The sequence below is a fragment of the Nicotiana sylvestris genome, chromosome 3 (assembly GCF_000393655.2).
Source record: "Nicotiana sylvestris chromosome 3, ASM39365v2, whole genome shotgun sequence".
NCBI classification, from domain to species: domain Eukaryota; kingdom Viridiplantae; phylum Streptophyta; class Magnoliopsida; order Solanales; family Solanaceae; genus Nicotiana; species Nicotiana sylvestris.
Genome location: NC_091059.1, coordinates 34,575,669 through 34,598,135, shown reverse-complemented (window position 1 = coordinate 34,598,135; position 22,467 = coordinate 34,575,669). Strand labels below are relative to the sequence as shown.

The window sequence follows — 22,467 nt, the reverse complement described above, 5'->3', positions numbered from 1 at the left end:
CTAATAGAAAAAGGAAAAACAAAATTGTTTTCCTTAAAAATAACCAAGGAAATTGGATTAATGATCCTAAAGCCATCATCAATCATACAAGTGATTATTTTAAAAATATTTACACAACTTCGCATATCTCCCTGAAGCAGTATAAAGAATGATCTCAAATGTTTTATCAATTTAGACTTAGCCTCGTTAGATAATCCCATCACTAATTCTGAAATTATAAAACCTTGTTTTTCCTTTAAACCACACAAGGCCCCTGCCCGGATGCTCTTCATCCTTTTTTCTTCCAAAAATATTGGAACATAATTGGTAACTCAGTTACTAGGCTTTGCCAGGAGGTATTCAATAGTGGTACGATCCCTGAAGGAATAAATGATACCTTTCTCTGCCTAATTCCAAAGATTCCAAATGCTAATAACTTAAAAAACTTTATACTCATAGGTTTATGCAATACTATTTAAAAATTATTACTAAGATCACTACTAACCGTTTGAAACCTTTTCTAAATACTCTAATTAGCCCCTACCAAGATAGCTGCCTTAAAAATAGGAAAGCTTGTGATAATGCTATCATTATTCAAGAATTAATTCTTAAAATGAATAATTATCGTGGTAAGAAGCATAATATAATTTTAAAAATAGATCTTGAAAAGTCCTTTAATCGTCTTGAATGTTTTTTTTTGTCTATAGAGCCTTGACCATTTTTAAATTTTCCCCAAATATTACTAAGCTCATTATGAACCGTGTTTCAACTATTAAGATAGCCATCTTGGTTAATAGAACTAGAACTAATTATATTTCCCCCAGTAGATGTATTAGACAGGGTGACCCTATGTCCCCATATTTGTTTATACTCTGCATGAAGATGCTTTCTACGCTCATCAATCACAAGGTAGATCTAGGTTATTGGAATCCAATTACTATAGGAAATAACAACCATCAAATATCTCACCTCTTCTTTGCACTGATATGCCACAATAAAATGGAGTGGATGAAAGGAAGATCCGACACTTAACTGAGACATGTAAGAGTTGGCTTCATGTCAAGAATTTATCTAGAGCCTTGTAGATTGAAGGTATGAAATATGCAGTGTATGTGATTAACAGGATGCCGCTTTCTCCAAAAAAGAAGTCTCTCTATGAATTAATGTTTGGAGAAAAGCTTATATTAAATACCTCAAAGTTTTTGGCTCTATTTGTTATGTTCACATCCTGAATTCTCAATGGAGCAACTTGGATGCCAAGGCAAGAAAATGCATCTTTGTCGAATATGATGAAAGGAAAAAGGGCTAGAAGTGTATGGATCCTAAAAATCATCTGTTCGTTGTTTCAAGGGATATCATATTCGACGAAGTCTATTTATATTATGGAGTTGCAGAAGAAGGGGCAGGTCCTAAACCCTTGAACCTTGAAGCATCAAATCTCCCATCACAGGTACTTCTTTAGATAATATAGTTGTTGAGGAGCTAAGAGAAAGGGGGAGCCCGAAAACTCAACGACATGAAACTCAGCAAGGAGATGATTCAAGTATTTTAGGAAGGCCAAAAAGAACTATTGTCAAGCCAACTCGTTTCAGAGATAAAAATTTCGCCAACACGTACTCATGTTCCTTTGCAGGACCAATTGAAGAACCTTCAATATTTGGGGGAAGCAAGAGGATCCGGAAAAATAGTGTTGAGATCTTCACCAAGACACATCCTAAAGCATCGGTTGAGTTCATCCACGACAAGTTTGGGATAGCTTCCAAAAATCACTTCAAGGGGGAGTGTGAAAAAATAAAGTAGATTATTTGGAAGAGTAAGAATTATATATAATTAGAAGAAGTTTCTAGAAAGTTATGGAGTACTATCTTTGATATTTGTACTTAAGAAATATCCAGATGCTCTAGAGTCTCTGATATTTAGGGAAGATATTAGAATTGTCTAGATTATTTTTGTATCTAGAATCATCCTTAGACAAGTATAAATAGGAGTAGTCTTAGGCATTTGTAATTAATCCAAAAATTAAGAAAACCTTCTCTCCTAAACAAAGTTTCCCTCTCCAAAAACTCTCTTCTCTTTTTAAGCTTCATATTCTTTAATTGAATTCTCCAATATTAGTTAACGATCTTGGGCTAGCAGAAGATTTCCAAATTATACTTTTCATCTGCTATTCTTTACAGAGTCCATGATTATGTGCATGCACAATCTATATATATCTATAGTTGAGGGTCATAGATGTGGCACTCTTCTAAGCCAGGATTTCAACTTATCTTTTTTCTCAATTTTTTACCTTTTCTCTATTATTTTGCTTCTTTCCTCTTTGTTTCAATTTTTTTGGCCCTTCGGTTAAACACTCAAAAGTCATGACTCTTTGTAAATTTTTATTAAACCTACCTCTATTAATCATTATCTTACTTAGAAGAAGCAACATTTCAACAGAGCCCAACTGCTACATAGTTCAAAAGTCTTCGCCTGAATAATAAAAAACTCAGACTCACGTTTGGTCTTTCATTGAACAAACAACTTTTCTACCTAAAGCAAAAGGAAAGAAGAATGGTTAAGGGATTTTTCGATAATTCTCTCTCTGTGAAAATAGATCCCCCGCCTTATGCACCACAATACACGATACCACCCAAACCCCCAGATATTGATCAAGACATGATCAAACCAACCTTCAAAGAAATGTTAACCACTTCAAATCCAATGTTCTTTACATCTATTGACAATAAATCCAACATGGATTTCCCAAGTATTGGTTCAGAAGAATTCATGGTTGATCATACAACTTTAACACACTCACAGGGCATCAAATTCATCTCACTTACTGAGGAGGAGAAAGTAAGAATTTACGAGCCATGGAAAAATTTCATCATTGTAAAACTAGTGGGCAAACGAATGCTACATCACTATCTAAAGAAAAAAATTCAAGAACTATGGAGACCAACCGAAGATTTCCAATTAATTGATCTCGGAGAAGACTACTACATCATTAAATTCAAGAGGAAGGAAAATATGGATAAAGCTATACATCAAGGACCTTGGTTCATCAACAGACACTTCCTCTCCATTACAAGATGGAAGCCAAATTTTGTTGCTACCAAAGAGAAAGTAACAAGATCGGCAGTATGGGTTAGACTTCCCCAATTACCTACTGAATTTTACGATGGAAAAATTCTAGAAAAAATTGGTAATGCAATTGGCCGGCTACTAAAAATAGATGTTTGCACATCAACTACCCTGAGAGGTCGTTATGCAAGACTATGTGTAGAGCTCCCTTTGGAAATCCCAATCCAACCTTTTCTCTATTTTGGCCACCACAAACAAGTAATCCATTATGAAGGAGAAAGTTTTCTTTGTAAAAATTGTGGACGACTAGAACACATAGCAAAACAATGTACCTATATTATACACAAAATAAAGGACAATGAAGAACCATACAGGGAGCAATCAACAACAATAAAGGTTGAGGAGAAACAAGAAGAATGGAAAATAGTTTTTTTACCAAAGGAAACAACAAGTTGCAAGAGGTAATCAAAAGCACATCAATGCAAATCCGATCAAAAAATCAAATGGCCCAGGTATCACAGTTAAATTGTTCAATGCCAACTCTGGTAAGTACTTAGATACACAACTCTTACAATACAAATCTAAAGACCATAAGAATGCTTCTCCTTTATTACACACACACAATCCCCAATCTACGGCCACTATGGTTGGTGATCAAACCAACTTGACAACAAGAAACAACTTTTCCCTTCTATGTGAAGAGCCAATGGTTTTGGAAGAAACTACCAAGGGAGAAAAAAATCAAAAAGATAATTTTAATAATTGCCATGCAATTGAACAAATGTCCTTAACTAACAAAGACATTGACATGCTAGACACAAACGTGTCTTTTTCTATTAGTCCTACTAATCACATTAACAATGTGGCCATGCAAGATTACCATCAAAGTGACCATACTACCCCTAGTAAAAAACACAATGAAATAGTTAATACTAACCTTACTAACAAGCAAATTGGTAATAAACCAACGATTACCCAAACCCTCAAGCAAGATCTTTCCTCAAGATCTTATCAACTCTCACCCCATAAGCATGCCATCCAAATGGCAAAAGAAAAAGAAAAAACTGGACAAGTGTCAGTCAACCTAGAGCACACAAAGGATATGGAAAATCAACCTATAAAACTCAATCTTGGGGACTCAAAAACATGCAAAAAGAATCCCCAATCATTACCTTATCAACCAATCCCTCTCATATATCCAATAGCCCCTCCCCCACACCTAAGTTAGAGTCTTTAAGTGAACAAAACACTGGCCACAATGCCCAGCATACCATCATCTTTAAGGAGGAGACGCAGACTTCTCCAAATTCTTCGTCAACATAGAATTGCCATGGAAAATCTTTTACCTCTACACCCTCAACCAGAAAATCCTCAAATAATTTACGTTCAACCACCCCAAACATAGAATTATCAACTTATGTCATGGATGAAAATGGGCCTGATGAGACATGCATGCTCGTTCAATATCCTGATAAATAGCCAGGACTAGATCATCATCCTTCACGACACTCAATACCTAGCCCAACTTGTGATAGAAGGTATGAAGTTGGACATGAACAATTACCTCAATCAAGAATGATTCAACAATATCCATCAACCCCTAGCACCCTCAGTGAATCCACAACTGGTCCATGCAATAAGGAACCAATGGAACTTACCTCCACACTTCAATCCGATCTACCCACAAAATGCACTCCTGGACATGCCCTTCTTCATGCAAGAGAATTTATCCCAATTGAATCCCATATTCCTACCATGGGAACAACCTCAGCCAACCCAAGAGCCACCAATACACAACCTCATCAACAACCACCCTCTCCTCCCCACAATCAATTACATGCACCAGACCCAGTAGAGGCAGAAATGGAAGAGGAGGAGGAACCCCTCAATCTACTCTTAGAAAGAGTCCTAGAAATCTCAAGTCTCGATGGAGTAAAGTGTTTCTCTTCACAGAGAGGCAAGAGAAGAGGCACGTGCTCAGTTGCCCTAGCATTATACAAATGCTCGATGGACATAAGACCAACACAGGATCCAACAGTAGGAAACAGAGCCATGATCCTAGTTCCATCAATGAGAATGAACCCATTCCTAGGGGTAGTGAGGGAAAATGGGGATCTGGCCAACTCGAATCTTAATATCGCAATGAATCGACCTACTAATATTATCATTTGGAACATAAGGGGAGGGAACAATGACAACTTTAGGAGGAACTTCAGGGAAATGGTAGATACACATGGACCTTAAATGGTAGCTTTGTTAGAAACTAGAATGGGAAATTATTTGGAGTTGCTGGATGATTTTGGGTTTACTGAATTGATAGAAGTGCCAACTGAAGGCCAGGCAGGAGGGATAGTGGTCTTGTACAACCATGAAATTGTCACCATTCAAAACTTTGTTCAAAGGGATCAAGAAATTCATGCTACAATTGAGGTAACTCTTATACGTAAATATTGACTTTTTAGTGCTATTTATGCTAGTACAAATATGCTCAACAGAAATAAGATGTGGGATAATCTTGAGAACATTAGCAATAATTATGATGGTTCTTGATTATTAGGGGGAGATTTCAATGATGTTTTCTGCTCAAATGAAAAATTTGGTGGCAATTGTATAAAGGATAGTAGGGCAAAATATCTTTGGTCAAAGATTAACAATTGTAACTTAATTGACTTAGGGTATAAATGGTGTAAATATACTTGGTCCAACTATAGGCATAATAATAAGGGTTTGATTATGGAAAGGTTGGATAAGGTGTTATGAAATAAGGAATGGATTAACCTATTCCCAAAGAGTTCAATTATCCACCTTCCTAAGACTCATTCGGACCATAACTCTATCTTAGTAGAATTAATCCCTAAAAGTAATTTTCTATACAAGCCACCCTTTAGACTTGAGACCTACTGGTGCAAGCATCAAGAATTCAAGTCCCTAGTTTAAAACAATTGGACAAACACTGATTATAATAGGGCTAGCAAAATTTTCATAGAAAAAGTAAAGGCTTGGAAGCATCACACATTTGGAGGTATAATGGGAAAAAAAAAAGAAAAATCCTAGCCCGACTTCAAGGTATTCAAAATTCCAAACACTATCCTTATAGTATTTTCCTTCAAACCCTAGAAACCAACCTAAAAAAAGATTACAATGATTTATTAATAATAGAAGAAGACTATTGGAAATTAAGGTCACGGGTAATGTGGCTAAACAAGGGAGATGCTAACACTAAATTTTTGCACACATTTCTGTCTCCGATAGAAAAAGAAGAAATAAGATTAATTTCTTTAAAGATGAGGCAAGAAATTGGATCAATGACCCTCATCTAATCATCTCTCATGTTTGTAATTATTTCACTAATATTTTTTACCACTTCACACAACAATTCTAGTAGGTTTACCCCTCTAAAAAACATCTCTCAAAACTCTTTAATTCTTAATGGCCTAGATAACCCCTTAATTGATATTGAAATCAAAAAGGCTTTATTCTCCTTTAAACCTTTCAAAGCGCCTGGACCGGATGACCTCCACCCATTCTTTTTCCAAAAATATTGGGATATTATAGGACCCTCTGTAACAAACTTGTGTCATGATATTTTTAGGAATCAGGAAATCCCCCAAGAACTTAACAAAACATACCTCTACCTAATTCCAAAGATACCCAATGCAATTAACATCAAGAATTTTAGACCTATTGGCCTTTGCAACACTATATATAAATTAATCACTAAAATCCTTGCAAATTGTCTCAAACCTTTTCTTGATCAGCTTATTAGTCCTTGTCAAACCAGTTTTATATTAGTAGAAGGGCGTCTAATAATGCTATTATCATACAGGAGCTTGTTTCAAAAATCCATAAATTAAAAGGAAAACAAGGTCATATGCTCCTAAAAATTGACCTTGAAAAGGATTTTGACCGGTTAGAATGGTCTTTTGTGCATCACACTTTAACCTACTTCAATTTCCCTCCAAATCTTAAAAAACTCCTCTTAAACTGCATCTCAACTCGTTCCATAGCTGTTCTTGTTAATGGCTCAATTACTACCTTTTTCAAACCAAGTCGGGGAATTAGGCAAGGGGAACCTATATATCCCTATGTCTTTATTCTTTGTCTGGAAATGTTGTCAAGATACATAAACCATGAAGTTGATGTTAGGAATTGGGATCCAATTACCATAGAGTAAAGAAGCCCCAAGTTTTTACACCTTTTCTTTGCGGATGATCTCACCCTTATGGCTAAAGCCAATATGAAATCGTGGCATACAATCCAAAAAGGCTTAGACCTTTTTTGCAATCTCTCAGGGAAATGTATTAAGATCTCAAAGTCAAAAATTATCTTTTCTAACAATTGTCCCCAAACACTCACGAAAGAAATTTCCAATACTTTGAGTATTAAAAGAAGAGATTCCTTTGGTACATATCTAGGCTTTCCTATATTAAGAAAACACCCTAGACCAAAAGATTATCAATTCATAATTGACAAAATGAGAGCCAAACTAATGGCTTGGAAAATGAATTTTATCAATATAGCGGGCTGGACAACTCTCTCACTTTCTTGTCTAAACTCAATCCCAAACCACTATATGCAATTACCCTACTTCCTACGAACATTCTTAATAAAACAGACAAAGTTTAAAGGGATTTCATATGGGGTACTACAAATGAGAGGAGAAGAATTCAACTCATTAAATGGTCCATCATTTGCCAACCAAAAAGCAAAGGAGGCCTTGGACTCCATAAGGCCAAAAATAAAAACCTTTGTAACCATGCCAGCCTAGCCTGGAGAGCCATTACGAACCCTACCACCCCATGTGCACAACTAATTGTTAATAACTATGCTAACAACATCAACACTAGAAAACATTCGTTTATATGGAAAAGTATTCAAACGGGGTGGGAGCTATGTTCCAAAGGCATCATTTGGCAACCCCGTCTCCACTCCAACAAGAACATTTGGGAAGCAAATTGGATTCCTAATTTGGGGAGCCTTAGAAAAACAATAGAAGGCTCTTTATTAATTTATGATTACTTTTTAAAAATAAGAGACATCTTTGATGGCAAAAACTGGTACTTTGGCAATATATCCCTCAATCTCCCCAAAAAAATCATGGACACCATATCAAAGGTTAAAATCCATGTTAAAAGACCAAATTGTGATATCCCTATTTGGTCCCTAAATACAAAAGGCTTCTTTACAAACAAAACTTGCTATACAATCATGGACACTAATAAGGGCAGGGAAATTGACTTTAAATGGATTTGGGACCTTGCATACCCAAACAAAATCAAATTCTTCTTATGGCAATGCTTTCATAACAGAATTCCTTGTAGACAATATCTAGCAAAAATTGGCCTTAACATTGACCCCCACTGCCCTATATATAGAGACCATATAGAAGAATCCATAACCCATATCTTCTTCAAGTGCCAAGCCAGCAAACACCTTGGGACAGCCTTGGATAGCAAAACTCCTATAAAGAAGATGGTGATCATTGGTTAATCCAATTAAAAAAATTTGACTATCCGTTTAACAATAATTTTTTAAATTGGGATCTGTTCTTCCCTTTTGCTATCTGGCATATTTTGATTGATAGGAATAGTAATAACCAGAACAATACAAATCACCCTATCAACATTAAACACATCATGGAAAGAGCTACTGAATTTCGTCTCCCAACTGAAAAGAGTATTCTTCCTTCTTCAAAAATCCATATCAATGTTAAGTGGCATATACCCCCAATGGGATGGTTCAAATTAAACATTGATGCAAGTTCCCATAAAAATATGCAAATTTGTGGCCTGGGTGGAGTAATCAGAAATGCTAATGGCCACTGGATAGTTGGCTATACCAAATCAGCACATGCACGTGGATCACTGCATGCTGAGATCAAAGCTCTACTAGATGGACTTAAAACAGCCCTTGATTGGGGGTTGTTTCTCTACAAATTGAAACAGATTTGACGGAGGTAATCCTGTCAATCCAACAAGGTAATAATCTTTATGTTAACACTGTCAACAAATGCAGGTTGTTAATACACCAACAGAAGCAGGTAATCATCCAGCACGAGTTCAGGCAAGGGAATAAGGTATCTCACCAACTAGCACAGATGGCAATCGCTGATCTCAGGAAGAAGAAGAAAGTTTTTGTTGATCCACCAGTGGAGTAAAAATCCTAGTAGAATGTGATCTAGTAGAACAATATGTTTTTGAAAAACTTTTATCCTATAATGCTTGTAATACTTTAGCAATCTTAGGTAATCAAAGTGTCCTGCGTGACACTAACTATGAATCTCATGTACGACATGTTCCTTAACTTTTAATATATATATTTTCTGTCTGCTAAAAAAAAAAACTTTTCTGCCTAAACTGTTTCTCATCAACCGTTGAAAGATGGCTTCAACGTATTACCCATTTACATTGAGATATTTTGCTTTCTTCCACTTTTTAAGTAAAAGAGGTTAGTTTTCACATCATCGTAAAAGCATTATGGCTATCTATGCCGATTGCCGCTTCCGTTGTGTTGCTAATTTGACGTTTCTTCTGATTCTTAATAATGAATTTTGCTACGTTGGAAAGTAAATCGTGAAACTTAGCTTTTAAGAAAATTTGCAAAATAGTTAAAAAGGCAAAAAGACTTGAAAAATGTACAATGTAATTATTATGGCTATATGTACTAACAGTCCCACTTCCCTTGAAACTCGACTTCCCTTAAAACTTCTTGCAGAGAGAAAAAATGTTGGAACTCAACTAACAGGAAAAACTATTATAAAAAGATACGTCTTGCAAATTTCAAAATGCCTTTGTTTGCACGATGCGTTCTGTGTTGTCGAGTGATCCACATACTTAAATTTAAGCGCATGTATTTTGGAACAAGCTGGGTTTTAGTTAATTTAATTTGTTTATTTCCTACACACGTTGATGTGTAAAATAGGTTTAACAGTGACTCAATTTGGCTTTTATTTTTACCCTGAGAATGGTAACGGTTAGTTTGACATTACATCTTCTCCCTTATAATTCATTACCGCTAAAAAAGCATATCTTAAAAAAAGGATAAGAATTGGATTGTTCTATTGTGTCATTTATTACAAACTCCTTAATTGAATTATTTTGGAGATTTAATAATTAAATAACCTTTTTTTTAATTTCTACTTCACATTTCTACTAATTTTCAGTTTTTATTAAGTGTTTCTCAAGCACAAATTTTATAGGCTTTTGTCTGCCATAGTGGGATATCTTTGAACAATTAATTCCACAATGTTATTTTCAAAATTATACATTGCTTTGTAGGTGCATGTGTATTTTGAAAAAAAATACTTTGTTTGATTTCGGCAGTACAATTTCCTACATTCATGATTTTGACTTTAATACAAAAGAAAAGAGAATATCTCTACAATTTTGCTTCTTCTCTTGATTGAAGTTGCGGATCTATAAATTTTCAATTGGCATCAACAACTGAAAATCATATACTCCTAAGATGGTTTAAAGAAGAGGGAAAATTGTCACTCTCGAGACATTTTGGTGATAATATTGTGGACCATCAAAGCTGAAATTCCCCTTGAGAAATAAGAATTATAGTGTCTCCAATGCTCCACGAGTGATATGATTTGTACAAAGATTTTTTCCTTTTCGGTTGTATAAAATTTCATAATGCTTTTCTATTTCTTTTTCATCTTTAATTATTCATCATGTATTTCTACATGTAGGCTCGTCCTGATGGGATAGATGAACCATTTGCATGGCATAAACAAATAGTTTTTGAGAAAACTATACATGAAAAATGTTATTTGGTCAATTATATTGCAGTTTTCATTTCTTTTTCCCCTATTTTTTTGTAAGAATAAATAAAACTTTGATTTCGTACATATAGATTTACTGAGACAATGAATAAATTTAGTGAGAAGAGATCCGTTATCACCAGTTAAGATGATGTCGTCAACATAAAGCAAAAGGACGATACAACCAGTAGAGGAATGGTGAAGAAAGATAGATAAAGGTATCCACAACACTCTGACGAAAGCCACTTTGGAGAAGATAGCTACTGAACCGTTGAAAGCATGCCAATTGTGCTTGACGAAGATCAACAATAGCCTTATGAAAGCGACAAAGATGAGCAGGCTTGGATCAACAAATTCAGGAGGTTGTTGCATGTATACCTCTTAAAGTCAAAGATCATGGAGGAAGGCATTTTTCACGTCAAGTTGGTGAATGGGCCAATTTTGTGAGATGACAACTGCTAGAACTGAATTTAGTAATCTGGAATGGTAAAGAAAACCATAATGGAGTAAATTGATGATAGGCATCCTTTCTTTAAGCGGTCCATATCTTGGCGACCACATCATTTTGAACTATTCAAGGACTGGTCCAATATTGAAGCATGTATCGAATATGTTTTTCAAAGTAGAGTACATTTTACAATATACATATATGACGAGAATGAAGCTTTGTTTTTCTTGATGTTGTTGCTCCAAGCTAGGCCAAAGTTCCATTGACTTTTATTTTAATACCTTTTTTTATATTAGGACCTAACCTTCATGCATGATCTAGTTTTAGTATATTCACATAAGGATGTAAGGTCTATGGCATGGTATAGTGAAGCTAGCTCCAATTTACAAGTTCTTCTGATTTTCAAGACCGAGTCAAAGTTAAGAAACAAGGTTTAAGCTATTAGAGAAGGGTATGCTCATTTTCATTCTCTATGCACTATTAAAACCTTGGACAAATATTGCTATGCGCTCACAAAATTTCTGCCAAAGCTTCATTTATAGGAACAAGATGGAATTTTGTGGTTGCTGAACACAAATTACGCCTTCTATTTTTTGATAGCATCTTTATCTCTTCTTTTGTTCAAGAGTGCCATAACTTTATTTTTAGGCCTTTTATTCTTATCATGAATAGTTTTGGATCGTCTAAAATGACTTTTATTTTGTGATCTGTTTTAGTTGGTGCTTAAATGGAACAACATAACGTAAGATTGTATATATTGTTGAACTTTCAATTGCAAATGGGAGCACATCCGTCTAATGTGCTTTAGTTTACTATTTGAAGGAGAGGTTCAAATGTTAAATGTAACTTCAATGATCTTCTTTACAGAAAGAAGCTCAATTATTTGTAGCTTTCAATATCATGGAAGTAGTACATTTAAAATTTAGTGTAAGGGGGTTGGCATGAATTTCAAGTTCACATTGCACCTCCAAGATGTTTCTTTTGCAATTTTATTGCATAACCTATCTCAAGACCATGACCTTATAAATTGTATTTTTAGACTTCATATTTAATCATTAACCAAGTGATGTTAATGGGAAAAATTGTTGTTCTCCATTTTATTTAGTAACACACTTAATTGATTACACTTAATTGATTAGCAAGGCTTGATTTTGCTTAGCAAAAGTAATGATATTAACTATTTGATCATATCCTGATTTCATTTCATAACCGCGCAAAGCACGGCATATTCACTAGTTACATATAATCCAAAACCCAATCGCCATTGCAATTCCCGAAGATTCCCCATATGCCTGCTTGATTATTATTTCCTTTTATTGCTCCATTCTTATTAAGCTTATATATAGCACCCAGCATTATGAGCAATCCAAGTAAGAAAAAGATTAATTGAATTATTTCCTACTGGTTCCTAGCTTGTTAAAAGATTGAATTCCATGCCTAGCCTTGGTAGAGTCGATATATACTCATTGTGGAGATTATATATATCGTGGTTATTATTGCTGTTTAGCCAAATATTCAAAAGATAATAAGGAAGAATGTTCGACCAATTGCAATAAGAATTTGTAGTGTAAAAGTTAATTCTTCTGAACGTCTCAAGCCAGTGAACCTGCTTTTGACAATTTGGGAGCTAGGAGCTGTTAAACCCTACCTTGCTGCAAAAATGTTTCACAATGTCGCACTCTAAGAAGATACGCTTAATATAGTTTCATCTCTATTCTTGCAACTAGAGCAAGTAGTATCTATGTTGATGCTAGCGGAGTTTAAGTAAACTTTTGTAGTTAATCTATAATAGGAAGGATAACCACATGAAGAACTTCTAAGAATGGGGAAGGGGACCATGATGTAGTATGCCCAAGGAGTAGTTCATATTTTAATATTGTTTATCTCGAAAATACGAGTAGCAATTAAATTTGATTTGTGGTTTTAAAAATACGTGATTCAGTTCAATAACAATTAATTATCAAGAAATATGAAGTATAGATGAAGAAAATAAGTAAGACCAAACTAGTAGATAGGTCAGTTTCGACCTCGATCCCAGTTACCTCGAGGCAGGCTAGAGCAATAAAGTGAGAATAATAAAGCTAAAGGATAATTCTGATGAACAATGAGCGAAAAAGTAAGATAGTATATTTTTTTCCAACGATTAGATAATCTTTACAAATGATTAGGGTCCCCTTTATATAGGAGGGGAGCCCTAAAAAAGGTACTTTTTCATTTACAGTAAAGAATCTTATTGGGATAGCTGTATCACCGCCTGGTACGGATTTGTACTAATTCGTACAAATCTATTCCCGAATTTACGCCATGATCTTGGGGACGTGGTGAGAATCTTGTCCTTCTGCAACAAACTCACAACAATACTATCTCGGAGTCGGTCATACTTGGCTCCGATATTCCTTGAACACCTAGGCCTTTGAGCCTCTTATTCTGCCTTAGAGTCCGGACTTTGTATTTATTGAACTTCAACCCTCGGTGCGACGTCTCGAGCCTACTAAATAGGGGACACCTGATTTCACCGTATATAGATAGTCCCCGCGTTTCTTAGAGTAAAGGGATAAGAAACGATTTGAACATCGATTTTTCTGAGCACCTGATGATGACGTCATCCCCGTGATATAAGCGCTCGAAGTGACTAAAATGTCCCGTTGGTCCGCTTCCCCAAAATATTAAATGTATGCCAGTAATGGTCGGCCACTAGCGCCACTGAACCGTCACCTCTCATCTATAAATATGGGGTTCCTTCTTTGAACTAAAACTTTATCTCTTCATTCGATTTACTCTGCCTACTTTTCCCCTTCATCTCCTTCTCCTCTAATCACTTTTTACTCCAGTCACCGGAAAACTTCAAGCTCCCGTAACGCTCTGCTATCGCCTGTATTCCATAGCTTGAACCTATGGCTAAAACTTCCAAAACAGTCCGCCAAAAAGAGAAAACATCGTCTTCTTCTACTTCCCGGCAAACCAAACCGCTAGCGCCGCCGGCTCTTCACGAAATCACCCCCGGTCCTTGCGTAATAAAGAATGATTTTAACGTTGAAAATCCTCCCAATATCCCAGGCCGATGTGAACATGTATCTCGATACATTAGTTCGATATCAAAGAAGTACCTCAAAACTATGAAGAAGGACTGCGGCTGGGGAGACGAGGTCGTGGTTCAGATCCCAAGCCCCGAGGAAATCATCATTACCCATGTAGAGGGGTTTTTAAGTGTTTACACTTACCCCTTCACACTGGGTCCCGTCGATTCGGTAGTGATCGATTTTTGCAAACGGTACGAGGTTACCCTCGGCCAAATCCATCCCTCATTTTGACGTATCGTGTGCTATTTTTCTGGTAAGGCTGAGGGATTGGAATATACCCTCAACCATCTCATTCGGTTGTATCGGCCCTAGTTGTTTCGAGGAATTATAAAGCTACAATGTCGAACAAAGAAGGCCTTCTTTGCTAGTTACGATAAAGACAAAGATCGAGGCTAGATTAGCCGAATCATCAGAGTGAGGACTTTGGATGTCATCCCTAGGGAAACAATGCCGTTCCCCGAGAGATGAAACTTCAATCGTAAGTAAAGTTCTTTTCCAAAAACCCATATATATTTTGCCTCCATGTTTCACATTGCCTTTACCTTTTCTGTAGCTGTTTCTTGGATGCCCCACGCTATCCCTAACCTCGAGGATTGGCTCCGAAAGTTAGCTGCGACCTCCTCGTATGATGAGCGCAAATGGCGCGATTTATCGAGGGGTAAATGGGAGGCCAAATATCATGGTAAGTTCTCTCCCAGGTTTTGATACTTTTCTTTTACTGGCAATGTCATCTCATTCATGTTTATTTGTGCAGGCATCGGAGATGTCTCCGAAATAAGGCCAATCCTGCTTGGGGAAGGGACCGAGTCCCCGATTTCGAAATCGGGGAAAGACAACAAAAGAAAGAAGGCTTCAAATCTTGAAGATACCTAGGACGAGTCGGCCCCTATTCGGAAGCCGAGGAGGAAGTTTATCCATGTGGACTTGGATTCAGCCACCCAACACCTGGAAGACAAAGAGAACGAAGGCGAAGAATTGGCACTGATACCCCAAACTAGGAAATCAGACGAGGCCGCCAAGTCCTCCGAACCTGAGACCTTTCCTCTCGGTGAAGGAACTCCGAAGAAAGACTCAGGTAAAGCCCTCAAGTCCCCCGAGATGGAGATCGTTCCCCCTCATTCAACAAATATGCCGAAGGGGACAAGCACTAAGAGGGCTGAAGCTAATCAGAATGCCCCGAGTGAGGAGCTCGGGGACGTGACAATGGGTCACTCACCTTCTCTACTATCTTGCTCTGAGAAGGCAATAAAGGATGCTCGGGCTCTGCGAACACCCGACCCGAGCAAGGTTCTCGAAGAAGATCCTTTCCGGGACTGTTTCACCGGAATTAATGATGCCGTTGACCTTAATAATGCATCCACTCACTTCGAAGAGGCTCAACGTCTCTTCTCTCGGGTAAGCGTTTAACTTTATTTATTATAGTTTTCTTCTTTCTCCGCTTCCTTTAACTGACATGTCTTGGTTTCATGTGCAGGACATTGTCAAGTTTAGGGCTGAGCTGAGCCAATGTAAGGCCAAGCTCAAGAAGGCTTCGGGTGAAGAGAAGGCTCTGAGGCTCCTCTATAGCCAAAATGAGGAGGAGCTTAAGGACCTTTGGACTGAATTGGCCAAAGCTCAGAAAAATGAGGCCGAGCTAGATGAGTAGGTAATTGTGATTTTAATAAGGTATGGTTTTCTCGTCCTTACTTCAGAGGCTAACACTTCGATATCTCAGCTGTAGCAAAAGTTGGAGATGATTGGGCAGCTCCGGGGCGAGGTCGCTCAAGTTAAGATTGACTGCCACCAATGGAAAGAGAACATAGATCGGCTCGCCGCAACTGGCCTCAATTGAAACTCAAATCCGAGGCATTAAAGTGATAAGTCTAGCCCAGGTCAAGAAAATTGAGAAGTTAGAGGCAGAGCTTGCCAAAGCCGGGGTCAAAGCTTCACAAGCTAAGGCTGAAGTTGAGAAGTCGAAGGCTATGGCTGATAAGACCATCATTGTATACTTAAGGGATGCCGAGGCTGTTCAAGCGGAACTGAGGGAGGCCTCTGACCAGGAAAAATAGAGTAATGATTTGGCCAAATTCAAACCACGGAGGGAGACTCTCCACGAAATCCACGCCCCGAGGATTTGACATTACTGAAGAAATAGCCCAAGCAAAGGCGTTGGAAACCAATGCTAGGTTTCTTGTTTCTTCTTCTGATGAAGATGCTGTGATGGTTCCGAGGGCGAGGAAGGTGAATATGGAGTCCCCAAGGTGGAGGAGGTTCCCGAAGATAGAGCTCCCGAGGATGCAGTTCCTAAGGATGTTGCTTCCGGGGATGTTGCCCCGAAATAGATAGGTTCTTTTATGTTTCTTTCTTTTTCTGTAATTTCCCCTCATGGGCATTTTAAATATATTTTGTAACCATTTCTTATAAATATAAAGAACCTTTTTTCTTCATCTTCGATTTGTGTTGAATTCTAATTCGTCTTCATTTGTGAAAAAATTGATTGTATAACTCTAATGATCAGACCGAATATTGGTTTGGACTCAAAACATAATAAACCCTTAGGTTTTTTATTGATAAATATAATACCTCTTAAGGTTTTTGTTAATCCTCAAGCTAAGCTTAAATTGATTTGATGCAAGCTTGGGATGTCGAGACTTTTGAGTCCGAATTGGGTGAGAGCAAGGTCTCAAACCCTATATATTTTGGCCTTTAGGCTCTTTTATATCGGCTCTTAGACTCTTTTAGGTTGTCCCTTAGGCTCTTTAAGTTGGGCCAATTCGGTCTCTAAAGCGGCTATACTTTTTCCTTTTTTTTGGCTAAAAGACTTGGTGAAAGTTTATTTATGCCTTAACATGTGTTTTTCATACCCGTTGGGTTTTTCGGAGGTTCGACGGATCGGAACCTTATTTGTAATTTGTTTGTGTAAACATACTCGAATACCTCTTGAGGTTTTATCGGAGGCTGATATTATCGAAGCCTTTAAATTGTTCGAGGGATAATTTTATCGAAGCCCTTTATCATTTTCTTTTGCCGAGGGTAGCCTAATTTAACCGATTTTTTCAAAGTGTTTGAAGGCCTGTAATTTATGGCGGAAGTCAGATGTCTCCGAGCCACATTATTTCAGCCGTAGCCTTTATATGACCATAGTCTCTAATATGTCCATAACCTTCGGATATATCTCTTGGACTTGTTTCCCGATAACATTTCTAACTTGTTCGAAATGTTAATCCCTAAGTATGATGTCCTTGGCTTTTATATATGGGGATGCCTCTTAGAGGTCTTATGAGTTCAAGTTTTTGATGACTCGGATGTGTTGACTGTCGATTACAGTCCTCGAGTATTCGGGGTGTATTTGCGTTTTGGCCCTTGGGCCATTTCTCGTAGAATTATAAGTGTAGAGCTCGTATAATAGTAGACTTCTTTGAGACACAAAGTGTTTTGATATAGAAAGAATGCTTCTTTGAATAATTGATACATGCGTACATGTTTTGCCGTCGGGGCTCGACTATTCTATATGGACATGGTTCATCAGACCATTTGGCCCATTACAAAATTCTCCTATCGAGGCCCTCTTTGGCGTGAATTATTTTCCTCGAAAATATAACCTCCAAGGGTGATTCCCCCCAGTATTTGAGGTTGATTGAAAAGAAGCCTCGGGTACTGTTGAGTTCTCCTTAGGTAGCACATAGTTGTTGCCTCGTTAAAAACCTCGCCGGTAAAACCCATTTGAGACAAAATCCGATCTAAGGGAAAAAGAGTGCAACGCATGCTTTAAAACCTAAAGCCTTCATGTAAAAAAGGTTCCTTCGATATCTTTGATCGAACACCTGCAATGGGTTAGTTTCAAATTCCAATGGACAAAAAAAGAAAATCATACCTTAGCAATAGTATCGTTTGAGTAGTGATATGTTCCAATTTTTTGACAATTGCTCGCCTTCCATCGTGCCGAGTTTGTAAGATCCTTTGCCGACAAATCTGAGGACTCGGTACGGTGCTTTCCAATTCGAGCCGAGTTTTCTTTCATTCGGGTCTCGAGGATTGAGGGTGACTTTCCGTAGAACTAAGTGCTCGACTCCAAAGTATTGAAGGTTGGTCCTTCTATTGTAGTATCTCTCGATTCTTTGCCCTTGCTCTACCATCCGAATAAGTGTTGCCTCTCATTTCTCATCTAATAGCTTGAGGCTAGTATTCATAGCCTTGTGATTTGACTCCTCAAATGCATGCTGAAACCTGGCACTGGGTTCTCCGACCTCGATAGGGATAAGGGCCTCGAAACCATAAATTAAAGAGAATGGAGTAGCCTGTATGCTAGACTTCGATGTTGTTCGATATGCCTAAAGGACCTCGAGTAGAACTTCTCTCCATTTTCCCTTTGCATCGTCCAACCTTTTCTTCAGGTTTTGAATGATAGTTTTGTTTATTGATTCGGCTTGTCCATTTCCAGGTGGGAAATATGGTGTTGATAAGATCCTCTTTATTTTATATGCTTTAAGGAACTACGTCACCTTGCTGCCGATGAATTATTTTCCATTGTCCCATACAATCCCAGCAGGCATCCCGAACAGACATATGATGTGGTCCGGGAGGAAGTCAATAACTTCCTTTTCTCTAGCCTTCTCAAAGGCCTGTGCTTCCACCTATTTAGAAAAGTAATCAATCATAATTAAAATATATTTAGCTTTACCTGGGGCCGTTTGTAGGGGGCCGACTCTGTCCATCCCCCATTTTATGAAAGGCCACGGGGATAAGACAGAGTGGAGCTGTTCTCCAGGCTAATGGATCATCGGTGTAAACCGTTGGCACTTATCACATTTTTTGACAAACTCATTAGTAACTTTTTCCATGCAGTCCCAGTAATACCCAGTTTTTATAATTTTGCGAATCAAAGACTCGGCGGAGGAGTGGTTCCCACAAGTACCTTCATGGATTTCTCGTAGAACATAATCGGTGTCCCCCAGCCCCAAACATACCACCGATGGTCCATCAAACGTTCTCCTGTACAATGTTCCATCTTCACCTAAAGCAAACCTAGCAGGCTTGGTTCGTAGGGCCCTTGATTCCTTGTGATCCGATGGAAGTTTTCCATTCTTCAAATAATCGATATACTAATTCCTCCAATCCCAAGTCAAGCTTGTAGAATTTATCTCGGCATGATCCTCTTCAACTATAGTCCTCGATAATTGGACGATAGTCCCCGAGATGATATCATCTTCTTTGACTGAAGATCCCAAATTAGCAAGTGCATCAGCCTCACTGTTTTGTTTTTGAGGTACGTGGTCCAGAGTCCATTCCTTGAAACGATGCAATGTTACCTGTAGTTTATCCAAGTATCATTGCATCCTATCCTCTTGAACCTCAAAACTTTTGTTTACTTGGTTTACCACCAACAGTGAATCACACTTGGCTTCGATGAGTTCTGCTCCCAAGCTCTTTGCTAGCTCGAGACCTACAATCATGGCTTCATACTCGGACACATTGTTAGTCAATTTAGAAGTTTTGATAGATTGTCTAATGGTACTACCCATATGTGGCTTCAAGACAATGCCAAGCCCGTACCCTTTCACATTCGAGGCACCATCCGTGAAAAGGGTCCATACCCCCGATGATGTACCCCATCTTAGTAGGAGTTCTTTCTCCACTTCGGGTATGAGGGTCGGTGTAAAATTGGCCACGAAGTCAGATAGGATGTGCGACTTGATGGCGGTTCAGAGTTGATATTCGATATCATAACCACTAAGTTCGATGGCCCATTTGGCCAACCGGCCCGATAATTCGGTCTTATGAAAAACATTTCGAAGGGGGTAAGTGGTTAATACACATATGGGATGACATTGAAAATATGCCTTTATCTTCCTAGATGTGCTTATCAATGCAAGTGCTAATTATTCTAAGTGAGGTTATCTAGTTTCAGCATATCCTAGAGTTCAGCTTACGTAATAAACAAGGAATTGCGTACCTTGCTCTTCTCGAACTAGTACTACGCTTACCGCTTTCTCGGACACTACCAAATATAAGAAAAGCTTTTTATCTACCTTCAGGGTGTGGAGAAAAGGTGGGCTCAATAAGTATCACTTTAATTCTTCTAAGGCTTGTTGACATTCCGTGGTCCACGCGAAATCCTTTTTTTAAACAAGGAAAAGAACCTATGACTTCGATCTGATGACCTCGAAATGAACCGACCCAAAGCAATTATTTGCCCTGTTAGCCTTTGCATGGCCTTCACACTATCCACGACCGTGATATCCTCGATGGCCTTGATCTTATCGGGATTAATTTCGATACCCTGATTCGACAACATGAAGCCGAGGAACTTACTCGAGCCGACTCCAAAGGTACATTTTTCTGGGTTAAGCTTCATGTTATACTTCCTCAAGATTTTGAATGTTTCCTGCAAATGCATTAAATGGTCCTCTATGTGCAGGGACTTAACTAACATATCGTCAATGTAAACTTCCATTGATTTACGTATATGTTCCTTGAACATTTTGTTAACTAGGCGCTAGTATGTAGCTCCTGCATTTTTTAGCCCGAAGGGCATTACGTTATAACAATAAGTTCCAAACTTAGTGATAAATGTTTAGCTACTCATAGCAAAACAAGAATAAACCATAAAATCATTCATAATTCAAAAAATAATGATAACAAGAAGAAGAATGAAAACTCTAATAGTGTCTTGATCTTCTCACACTTGTTCTTGCCTCCAATTTAGTCTAAAAACAAGCTTAACTTTCACTTGGGCGAGTTGGTTGAGTTTATATAGGGTTAGGATAAGTTTCCCACGATTTACACTTTGGCCCTAAAACCTCTTGGCTTTCTCCAGATCGACCGCGGTCATTTCCAACCATTCTGTTTTCGCCTTCTTTCACCGCGTTCCAGCCGCGGTCCTACCGCGGTCGCGGTGGGCTGTTGCCTAATTTTTTTCTTCATTTTTTCTTGCTCGTTTTCATCTGAGCTCTTCTTGATTAGCCTTGTATCTACATATTTGAACCCAACACACTCTATATCCCCCTCCTAACTCGGAGTAGTTCCTACAAAGCATAAAAACCTCAATTAGAGCATTTTGTTATCATTTAACACTTAAAACATCAATAAAGTATGGTTAACTTAGAGAATAAATAGCATCTACATTGTATAATATAGGTTACTATCAATACATTGCTAGTCCTCTAGCAATAAAACTACACTCTATAGGCCTAATCATCACTAGGTCACATCCCTACTCCTTATACCAAAAATAATTCACATAGATAGACTACCTTAGTGTAACCTCCTAACCTCAAGAGTGGACTCTCTTTCTAGCCACTAATGTCCCTAACCGGCTTTCATACTCTCAGTCAAAGGTCCAGACTTACCTTTCCTTCTTGAATCATGTGCCTACTCATCACAAAAGAGACTCGTGTCATGTCATATATAATTCACACACTGAGGAATTCAAATACATAAGATTTCACTCACCCTCAGAAATAAATTCTTATGCCACAAACAACGCACCATAGGCTTGCCCGTAGTGTAACACTCGACTAATCAAGCACATTTGGTCTAGAATCAAGTAGGACTTTATTTGGTTGTAATGTTGGTTGCGGACAAGTAGGATACATATGGGTATAGTGACTACACCTCCCTAAGAACTTCAATACATTTTTCACTTTTAAGGCCATACCTTTGTCAAACCTTCATTCCACCTTTACATCATTGAGTTAAACTCCCTACTTCTTTAAGCACATTTACATCAAGAGTCACCACTTAGCATGGAAATGTTTTTTTAAATTCAAGTGGCTCTTGTTCTTTTTTTTTTCTCTAAACACAGTGCACCTTTCTCCTTATTTTATTAGCTCCACTCAAAAGCCCAACCGACCACCCCGCACTTTAACTTTTCCATATTCATTACAATTCAAGTGCTTCTAAGAGGTGATAGGGTTCAAAAAGATAAATAATTCACAACTTGGATAAGGCTTGTAATGTGGTTGCCAAAGAAACAGGATTACATGCTCAAAAGGGTTAACTAGGATATACACAATCAAGTGGGTGAAAACATATATAGATAAGTTCAACAAGGAAACGCCTATATCACTTTCTAGACCAATTAAGACTACCATTTCGATTCGTACACACACAGGGCAAGTTCTAGACATTGAATGTTAGCATAGAATACACAA

At 37.8% G+C, this 22,467-nt stretch overlaps 1 protein-coding gene across 1 annotated transcript; it reads left to right on the top strand.

Annotated features, from left to right (window-relative positions):
* Nucleotides 1-2,529: 2,529 nt before the first annotated feature.
* On the top strand, nt 2,530-3,507 carry LOC138887226 (uncharacterized). The gene has a single exon (XM_070168950.1). The coding sequence runs from the start codon at nt 2,530-2,532 to the stop codon at nt 3,505-3,507; it is 978 nt and encodes a 325-aa protein (XP_070025051.1).
* The last annotated feature ends 18,960 nt before the right edge of the window (nt 3,508-22,467 follow it).